Source organism: Corella eumyota, chromosome 4 (genome assembly GCF_963082875.1).
Source record: "Corella eumyota chromosome 4, kaCorEumy4.1, whole genome shotgun sequence".
NCBI lineage: Eukaryota > Metazoa > Chordata > Ascidiacea > Phlebobranchia > Corellidae > Corella > Corella eumyota.
This window is the reverse complement of record NC_137493.1, coordinates 1,147,704-1,158,969: the sequence shown is the minus strand read 5'-3', so window position 1 is coordinate 1,158,969 and position 11,266 is coordinate 1,147,704. Positions and strand designations below refer to the sequence as shown.

Genomic DNA, 11,266 nt, shown 5'->3' with positions numbered 1-11,266 from the left:
TTATTACAGTAGACCGTATAGCATCAGACCTTATATAGTAGAAACAATAAAGAAAAAATATCAATATATTTTATATAGTTTAAATACCGATATAAGGTTGAATAAATAAACTAATATTACTTCTTAGTTACATAAACCATTAACTTAAAAAGCCATATATTATATATTATTATTCAACATTATATATTACATTATCTGTTATAGTAAAGGGTTCAGTGTAGAATAATACTTTGTAAACATACAGTTAGTTTATATTTAATAAGTTGTTTTAAATATTTATTTATAAGTTGTTTATTTTTAAACATTAATATCAGCACTATCGTAAGCTTAAATTTATCTCCCTAATATATATAGCACATATACATGTGAATTAAACCTATAAACTTTTATTACTAAATTATTTTTGTTTTAGAAAAAATAAGTAATTTAAATCATTTTAATAAATCAGTTTTAGATTTTAACAAATTAACATTGTTTATATAAATTGATTTAGTAATTTTATTATTTTTAAATATATGTATATGTAAAACAAAACTTTTTTTACGACAAACAAAAAGGTTTGAATCATTTCTGCATAGAGTCTATTCTAAGTAGATCCTTAACTATGTAAGTGGTTGACCTTTTTTCTCTTCAATCTAACATCTTTATTTAAACAAACAACAAAATGAACCCACTGTAAAGTACAGCATCCCTCTGCGACAATTTTATATCCTTTAGTATTACGAAACACGTTGTCAATTTACATTGTAACACCAAACCGGATTTGACATAAGACTTCATACCTTTGCTAATATAACATATAACAACCTAAGTGGATTGATAGAGAATTACTTAAGTCTTATGTTATTTATAAGTCGTATATTTTTAAACTTTGTCTGTATCAACGTAACTGTAAGTTTACTTTAGATTGTCCCAAACGGATAATACAATAACGATAATTAATATATTTATTGCAGTGAGGGAATACAATTAGTATAGAAAGAAAAACAATGTTAAAATAATTTCTTAAATAGTTTTTTTATTATGAACTTGATTTGCTGTATTTAACATATAAGAAACTCAGTATTACATTAAAACAAATATATATTGAGTCATATAAGATAAGGTAAATCAATAAGCGTATACTATAGTTCAAGTTCAGTTAAATATTAATAGATTTGGTTTAATCTTTGGATGCAAAGGTATAAAAGTATATGTTCATATAGGTAAAAGCGCATTTTTACTGTGTTTAGTTAAAATGAATCAAAAAGCAGTTTTATTAGGAGTTATTAGTGTTTTTTTTTTACTTATTTTAACAATTCAACTTCACCTAACGAAGCAACTTAAAGTTAAAAGGTATTTGTGAAACTTATTTTGTATAAAATATTTAAATTTTTCGCAAGTTTTTTTCTATGTAAAATTTTCATTATAATTTATTTTTGAATTAACTTTGTTAAGAGAATTAAAGTCGATTGATGACACTATCGCTTACGTCACGCCAATTACTAATGACGTCATTTCTCAAAACCTAACGCAAGGAATATATGACGTCACATCTACAATGGGTTACGTCAACGATTACGTCATGCCTAGAATTGTTTATTTAAAAGAACCAGATTTGGATTTTGAAGTCGCTTCGAACGATTGTCTTAAATCTAAAAGTAAGAAAACATAAAAAATGACGTAACTGCCTATATGACGTAATGATTTTTAAAAAGAGTTTTTTTAGATGTATCTTGGCAGATGGTTTTCTTTATAAAATCAGCTGCTGGAAATTACATGAGAAGAGAATTACTTCGCCGCACGTGGGCGTCCTTGAGTTACTTGGAAGGCGCAAAATTTCACACAGTTTTCGTTGTTGGGAAATCGCTAGGTCGCAATAAAAAGCTATTAAACGAAGAAAGCGAAAGATACAAAGATATTATACAATTCGATGGACCTGACGATTATAAGTAAGTCTTAAATAAAATTAAGACAAAATTTTTTGTTTTTTTTAATCGTTTTTTCTTATTTTTCAAGGAACGTGGTCCTGAAAACTTTGGCGGGAATGCAGTGGTCAAGTTCCCGCCTTCCTTCTTCGATCTTTTACTCATCTGGAGACGACGACTTTCTTGTTAATATTTCGCTTCTTAAACAACTTGTTGATCAAAACATTAACACTACAATAAAGAAAAAATGGCCAGATTTTCCTATTATTTGCACGTATAGTAAAAATATTTATCTAAACCCAATACGAAATGAGAGTAACAAAAATGTGGTAACGGCGGATGAATACAAATGGACTCACTTTCCTAAAACATGTCTAGGTGGTTTATATACAACTAGTGTTAGTATCGTTAGGCAATTATACGAAGTAGCTAGAACGACTAAATCTCTACCCATTGATGACGTATGGGTGACCGGGGTGTTACGTAATAAGATTGGAATGCCGGATGAAATGGTGGTGGCCCATGAGTTGAAAATTGCTACTCATTTTAGAGGTTTCGCTGGGAAGGGAAGTAAAACAAAACGTGACTTTATGATGAAAGAATGGAATCCGATTTTTAATTCATTTAAAAACAATTCGATTTGTTTTAAACATTAGTAAAAAATTAAGTCTTAGACATTTTAATTAAATTTTCAATTGAAATTTTTAATTAAAATTTTTTGAGTTCCGTTTTATAAGTTATTAAAACGTTAAACTACATTATAAAAGGCGGTTGACTTGAATTATTGTTTAACCATTAGCAAAATGACTCCAAAAAATTTTGACAATAGTTTATTATTTTTTGCTTTGCTAATTTAATGTTGTTTATACAAATTATAAATAAACTTATTTAATAAGTGTCAGTGTGGTGTAGTAGTTAGAGCTCTTGGTTTTATAACATGAAGTCCTGGTTTCGATCCCCACTGCCCTAATACTGTAGTGCCCTTAAGTAAGGCGTTATAAACAGTATGAGCTCCTACAAAATCAACACTTAATCAGCAGTTTAATTATCAGACAATTATAATCTATAATATCTCAAAAATTTTTTTAAAAAAGAACAAGGCATATACTTTTAATGAACAAACAAAATAAAATTCTAGTTTCAATGGTTTGTAACTAGCTATTGCCAAGATAGAAGCTTGTTAACTTTAATCACATTATAATAATAAACAAATAAATAATAAACCTTTACCATTTATACTTTATTTAAGCAATTAAAACAACGTAAAAGTATTACTAAACAAATTAAAATAACTCTATTTTTAAACTTTGAGCACAAAACATAATACTTACATATTTATTAAGTAAATTGTAGCTTTTAAATGAGGATAATTATTAATTAACAAATTAAAAAAAAAAAAAACAATTAGCGCTGGAATGTCGCCGCAAGAATTGCGCTAGACTGAAACGCAGAACGTGGTTTGTGACGTCACAGGGCGTTTCTAAAAGTTCTTTTTGCGCTTTCCAGTCCTGTTGTGCGCACGTGTTTTGGAGCTCCGTTGTTACATGTCTCTTTCTTGGTAAGTTTGTTTTAGTTTTACTGTTTTTTCTTAATTAAAGAACAATTAGTAACGTTATTTAATACATGAACTAGTATATATTAATATTTAATTGTTTTCAATAATATATTATGACGTAAGAAATGATAAACTTCTATTGCGACTGGCGGAATAACATTTTATTTAAATAGTTTTAAAACAATTTTTTATAATTGACAACAATATCATGTCACCAACCATATTTCAAGTGTTTTGTTGAGTTTTTAGGATTTCTTTTTAGCTGAATCGTTAACGCATCTACTGGTAGTTTTTTGTCATTTCTTAACAACTTTGCGAATTTAAATGATTAAAATAGTTAACGCTAATGTGATGATAAGTTCAAGATGGACCGTTAATTAACGCTAGGCATAGATTAACACGCTGGTTATATATTAAATATTAAAATTTGCTTAAACTGATTTCTATGAAAATCTTATAAAATGGCGCGTAAAAATGTTATCTGCGAATTTTTTGCGCCAATTTGGAAATTTTTATACTTAAACTTTAGTTATTAATTTACAAATCAAATAAATTAAAAAAGGGCGGTTTTTAATCCTTTAGAAATTCTTGTTGTAGTAATTTGATAGTTAAATTAGGGTAATTATTGTTAAAACTTGCTTAAGTAAGGAAAATAATGATGCAAGTGCTTAAAGGAGTTTTAAAATGTGCTGCAATTGCTGTCTGGTATTAACCTTTCTAATATTTAGGTCACTTATAGTTGCCATGGTTTAAAACACGCAGATTTGTGACGTCATAGTAACCCTTTAAAATTGTTGGGCATTTTTAGTTGGCGACATTTTTTAAATTTACTTTAAAATTGGTTTGCGGCAGTTCATATATATACTTTTTTTTATATATTTATCTTTATTTTTAATGTAGAAAGGTTGACATCATGGCCTAAACATAAAGTAACTGTTATTATAGATTATAATTGCCCGATAATTAGGCTGCTGATTAAGTGCTGGTTCAGCAGGAGTTCATATCATTTATCGCGCCTTACGTAAGGGCGCTACAGAATGAAAGCAGTGGGAATCAAACCCCAGACTCCATGTAGGGTAGCAAAGTTCTGACTACTATGCCACGTTCTAATAATAATAAAATACAGAAAGCATGGTAACTGTATGGTTATAATATTTAAAAATATTAATTATGATTATGAAATATTGAAATCTATTTTTTTTTAAACAGGATTTCTGGATTGGACACTTGGAAATTTGGATTTTCATTGGAAATCTTCAACTGTTTGTGGATTCAAACAAAATTTGGAATTCTTTTAACTGTTATGCAGATTTAAGAAGATTTTATGGAAAACTTTAACTGTTATGCAGATTTGAGTAAGTTACAAAACTTTATTGTGAAAATGTTGTACTACGGACATTAACAATATCACATATAATGATTATAAATGAAATAAAGACAGCTAAAATGTTATAGTGCAAGTACTTCAATTTTTATTACTTAATATTATATACATATTGTTTTATCTACAAACATACACAATATTTGTAGTATATATAATGTTAAAACACAAATTTATAATATATATATCATTTACTATTAAACTAACGCAATAATTATATTTTTAAAACACGAATTTATACATTTTTATATAATATATATATTTAATATATATAATATATATATTTAATTTATTTTTAACATTTTTGTAGCTACGCAATAATTTTATTATAGGCATATCTAAAAACACAAATTTATACATTTTTAACCTAATTTTTATAAACATTTTATTAATTTTTATATATAATCTATATTTTTATATCACTTTTATATGGTTTACTATTAAACAAACGCAATAATTCTATTTTTATAACACAAATTTATACATTTTTAACTCTATTTTTATATATATATATAATATATATATTTTATCATTTTTCACCATTTTTGTAACTATGACGTTTTACTATAAAACAATGCAATATTAGATATATTTTTTAAAAACACAAATATATACTATTTTTGACTAAATTTTTTATATATATTCTGTACAATATATCGTTTTACTTTAAAACGAACGCAATGAATGTAATATTTTTAAAACAAATTTATACCTGGTTAACTTTATTGTAATAGAAGGTCTGCCTAACAATAATATAAACATTTAAAATATTTTGTCAACTAAACTAATGGTGTTAAGTACTTGCGAATAGATTAATGTAACTTTAGAAATCTGAATAATATTTTATTTCGAAAGTTTAGAATCCAAGTTTATAAATTTTGATCAATTCCCCCCTCCTTTTCTTTACCCAAATTGCATGTATGCTGCATGAACTGCATGTGTTTTATTTTTTGCATGGTGTTACTAACTGCTGCTGCTTTTTGCGATCATAATTATTGGTGCTCAAGCGAGCTTTTGCGAAATTGTCATGCCCCCCAAAATTATAAACTTAGTCCTCTGAAAGTTTGGAATAACTATTGTTCAGTTTCTAAAGTTACGTTAATTTATTCGCTACTACTTTGCATCGTTAGTAAAGTTGACATTTGTTTTAAATTGGAATATTATTGTTAGGTATTACTGGACATTAAAGTTGAGTTAAACTGAGTTAGTTTTTTATATAAAACACAATAAGAAGGTTTAAAAATATATTTTTATTCATTCGTATTTATTTGCATCGGTGAATACTGAATGTTTAAGACAATTGACAATACCACCAAAAAAATTAAAAATTGCAATAAAGACAATTATTATAGACTTTAAAAACAGGTCATAAAAATATTATGACAGAACATTTTTTGGAAATGTAACCGTTATGCAATTATTGTCATTACAATGAAACGAAAAAATGGAATCTATATTTAATGGAAAACAGGAATTTATTTTTTGGAGGAAAACTGGAATTTCTTTGAAGAAAAACTAAAATTTCTATAAAGGAATACTGGAATTTCCTTAAAGGAAATTCTGGATTTTTTAAAGGGAACACTGGAATTTTTAAAGCGGAAAACTGGAATTTTAAAGAGGAAAACTGGAATTTTTAAAGGGAAAACTGGAATTTTTAAAGGGAAAAACTGGAATTTTTTTCAAAAGGAAAAACTGGAATTTTAAAGAGGAAAACTGGAATTTTTAAAGGGAAAAACTGGAATTTTTTTCAAAGAAAAAACTGGAATTTTTAAAGCGGAAAACTGGAATTTTTAAAGGGAAAACTGGAATTTTTAAAGGGAAAACTGGAATTTTTAAAGCGGAAAACTGGAATTTTTAAAGGGAACACTGAAATTTTTAAAAGGGAAAACTGGAATTTTTAAAGCGGAAAACTGGAATTTTTAAAGCGGAATACTGAAATTTTTAAAGCGGAAAACTGGAATTTTTAAAGGGAACACTGAAATTTTTAAAAGGGAAAACTGGAATTTTTAAAGCGGAAAACTGGAATTTTTAAAGCGGAAAACTGGAATTTTTAAAGGGAACACTGAAATTTTTAAAAGGGAAAACTGGAATTTTTAAAAGGGAAAACTGGAATTTTTAAAGCGGAAAACTGGAATTTTTAAAGCGGAAAACTGGAATTTTTAAAGGGAACACTGAAATTTTTAAAAGGGAAAACTGGAATTTTTAAAGCGGAAAACTGGAATTTTTAAAGCAGAAAACTGGAATTTTTAAAAGGAAAAACTGGAGTTTTTAAAGCAGAAAACTAGAATTTTTAAAGGGAAAAACTGGAATTTTTAAAAGGGAAAACTGGAATTTTTAAAGGGAAAATTGGAATTTTTTTAAAGGGAAAAACTGGAATTTTTAAAAGGGAAAACTGGAATTTTTAAAAGGGAAAACTGGAATTTTTAAAACGGAAAACTGGAATTTTTAAAAGGGAACACTGGAATTTTTAAAAGGGAACACTGGAATTTTTAAAAGGGAAAACTGGAATTTTTAAAAGGGAAAACTGGAATTTTTAAAAGGGCAAACTGGAATTTTTAAAAGGGAAAACTGGAATTTTTAAAAGGGAAAACTGGAATTTTTAAAAGGTCAAACTGGAATTTTTAAAAGGGAAAACTGGAATTTTTAAAAGGGCAAACTGGAATTTTTAAAAGGGAAAACTGGAATTTTTAAAAGGGCAAACTGGAATTTTTAAAAGGTCAAACTGGAATTTTTAAAAGGGAAAACTGGAATTTTTAAAAGGGAAAACTGGAATTTTTAAAAGGGAAAACTGGAATTTTTTAAAAAGGAAAACTAAAATTTTAAAGAGGAAAACTGGAATTTTTTAAAGAGGAAAACTGGAATTTTTAAAGCGGAAAACTGGAATTTGTAAAGCGGAAAACTGGAATTTTTTTAAGCGGAAAACTGGAATTTTAAAGAGGAAAACTGGCATTTTTAAAAGGGAAAACTGGAATTTCTTTTAACGGAATAATGGAATTTTTTTTCTTTGAAGAATAACTGGAATTTTTGGAGGAATACTGAAGTTCTGTTTTAGGATACTAGGAATACTGTTTTAGGAGTAGGAAAAAATAGGAATACTGTTTTAGGGTTTTTATCAAAAGGAACTGGAGGAATATCGGATAACGGGAACTTCTTAAAGACGCAGACAAAAATCATTCTAAAATGACGAAGTTATCACGCTATAAGGTAAAGTTTTTGATCTTAGAATTATGTATATGTGAATTAATATAATAAGGCTTAGTGTGTAATATTATCGTCCACTAAGCTTCAGGACTACAATAACAAAACCTCTGTTTGTGGTGTTTGGAAAATTATCACAAGCAAATATTAGTTAACAGTTGCAAATATATCACGACAATTAAAATAAGCTAAAAAAATAGATTACTTAATTATTTTATTAGCAATATTTTATTATTTCAGATAACTTCGTACAAATGTTTCACGCTACACAAGAAACCAATTAACCAGCTAAACAATCCAATTTTAACAGGTAATGTAAAATTAGAATTAAATTTAGATTTAAAGTTGTAATAATGGCATATTATAGTTTTCTTTTGTTTGTGCACCAACTTTAACCTAAATATTGTTTTATTTTTTACAGGCAAAGTTACATTGCCTAATTTGGATGAAGGCTTTCAACATAAAAGCAATGAAGTTTAAAGCCATTCACAATAAGGTAATTAGAACTAACTGTATTTTTAAAACTATATAACATATTTTTAAGCAAAGAATAATACTTATGGTTAGCTAATGCAATAGAATAATAGGGTTTAAAATATTTGAAAATTAATTTTGCTTTTATTTTAGACGACTTGAAAATGATTTTTGTTTCTGCAAACAAGGCAACCAATTCCACAATTTGGATCCACTTGGCTCCAGGTAAAAATTTACTTTGTTTAATTTAACAACAAAAAGTTACAATATTGAAACAAAGGAAGTGGCTATTTAGAAACACAACCTAAAAACTACTATATTAATATTGTTCTTGCTACAAATTTTTGTAGAACTATAAAATAAACATATATAATTTAAAACAATATTTTAAAGAATCTCAATTTTGCTATTTTTAGGAGAGATTTAAAGACGCGGACTTAATCATTCATTTAACAAAGCTACAGCAATTACGATATAAGGTAAATATTTGGTTGTTAAACTAATATATATTAAAGCTTGGTGGACCATATATATATATATATGACGTTTGTCCTACTTAGGCCAACAAAATAAATAAACTGTCGTTTTTATGAAAACTAAACCCTAACACACTTATTTTGATTTTAGATTGCTGTACATATTTAAAACAAAGCAAATTAGAAGACAAGTTCACTGTTAAACTATCCAATAATAAAAGGTAATTAAAATTTTTATATATTAAAAGTGGTTTACTGGTTATTGAAAGAGCTCATAAAGTTCAAAATATTTTAACTGTATGAGTGTACTATTTAATTCTGCATTTATCTTTATACAAACATATATGTATTTATTATAAAATGGTCATAAAATAATTTAAATTAAATGTCATATTTTTTATGTTAATAATTTTAATTTATTTTTTTCAGGCAAAGTTACAATGCCTAATTTGGATTAAGGCTTTTAACATAAAAGCAATGAAGTTGAAAACCATTCACATCAAAGGTAATTACAATTCTTAAACATATAACTTTTATTAGGGATATTCCAAATTAGAAATAGTTTGTTTGTACAAGTACTTATAAGTAAATACTGGGCCAAGTATTAGTATAATTATTAGTTGTCATTACTTATGTTTTAACGACTAGCGAACATATGGCATGCAGCTAAACATTTAATATACTTTCTACCAATAAAAAATGCCTATTTACAAGTCATTTACAAACTTAAGTTAAATATAAAACCATTAAATACCTACTGAAAGTAATTTTTTACCTAAAAGCAAAAGTTTAATAAATTTTTTTTATTTTCGCAGAATGGTTTATGAATGATAATTCTGCAAAACGGGCAACGTGGAATTGTTAGATCTTCAACTGCTTCAAAGTAAGTTTTATTTTATTGTTTTTCATGTACCTGGCCTTAAAATGAGTAAACCACTTTGTCACTTTTTCCAATTTTATGGTATTGTTCTTGTAATTTATTTTGGTATTTAAATTGTTAAACAATAAATTTTTATGCGGTATCTACTACGACTACTGGACAAATAAATAAAAAGTTTGCTGTTGATAAAAATTTTATTTTAAAGTATGACCAAATATCTTATTGTTGTCATATTTTTCAAATAACTACTTTATCTTACATTTGTTGATTTTGTTTTAGAGATCCTTCTATCCTTTCAAGCTGTGGATTCCACTCCAGACTACACAATCCAACCCCGATGGTTCTATTACCACACAATCCAACCTCGGTGGTTCTGTTACTACACAATCCAACCCCGATGGTTCTATTACCACACAATCCAACCTCGGTGGTTCTGTTACCACACAATCCAACCTCGGTGGTTGTATTACCACACAATCCAACCCCGATGGTTCTATTACCACACAATCCAACCTCAGTGGTTCTGTTACCACACAATCATTCATCGGTGGTTGTATTACCACACAATTGAATCTGCGTGGTTTATTACCACACAGTTGCTACACATTACACAATCGAATCTCATGGTAAAAAACCTCATTAATTAAGTTAATTAACTCTATCTCTTTTAGTATTTAAACCCCTTCTTGTTAATTTTCACTAGGCTAAGTTAGCTCTAACGTTTGTTGCTTCGCCCTCTGGCACTTTTTCATTTTTCACCTAACTGCAACATTGTTGCAACTAAGGCCCTTAAACAAATAGGGTTAATGGGGGGGTCATGTTAAGATAGGAGATAGGTTAGGATAATGGGGGGGTCCTTAAACTGTAGGCTTAAGTAACTTAACTTAAATACCTATATTAACTATTAAAACTTATATATAAATATTTGTAAAGAGGACAAGCCTCACTCGGTTTTTCTAATTTTAAAGCAAAATGGATGTATACGGATATCAGTAAACGCTCAATTCAGATAACCAATCGCAATTTCCGCCGTTCTCCATCATATCAGTTTTCTAACTTGTATGATCTTTTTCTTATCTTTCTAATTAAAAGTTTGGTCAAGTATTTTCCATGCTTGGGTTAAACTTCTCTATATTTTGTAAATGTTATGATATAGGTCTTCACAGAGCAAAAAAGGAGGAAAAAGATTTTGGATGAAGTCTTCAATTTATTGTAAAATTTTACATTATTTTTGTAGTTTGTAAAAAAATATTTAAAGTTTTTTAAAAGTTGATAGTAGATAACTTAAGTTAATAACTTGTGCTGCTGTTGGATTTTTACTACAAATTTTTATCAAACTTTTGACCTTCAAACTCGGGACTGAAGAAACTCAGGACTGAAAAATGAAGATGGAGC

At 27.4% G+C, this 11,266-nt stretch overlaps 1 protein-coding gene across 1 annotated transcript; it reads left to right on the top strand.

The window, feature by feature from the left end:
• The first annotated feature begins 1,540 nt into the window (after positions 1-1,540).
• Positions 1,541-10,501, top strand: LOC145749705 (beta-1,3-galactosyltransferase 5-like). Its single transcript, XM_082565539.1, has 7 exons — positions 1,541-1,640; positions 1,709-1,931; positions 1,999-2,477; positions 8,669-8,740; positions 9,143-9,212; positions 9,807-9,810; positions 10,151-10,501. The coding sequence occupies exons 1-7, from the start codon at positions 1,541-1,543 to the stop codon at positions 10,499-10,501; spliced, it is 1,299 nt and encodes a 432-aa protein (XP_082421665.1).
• Positions 10,502-11,266: the final 765 nt, after the last annotated feature.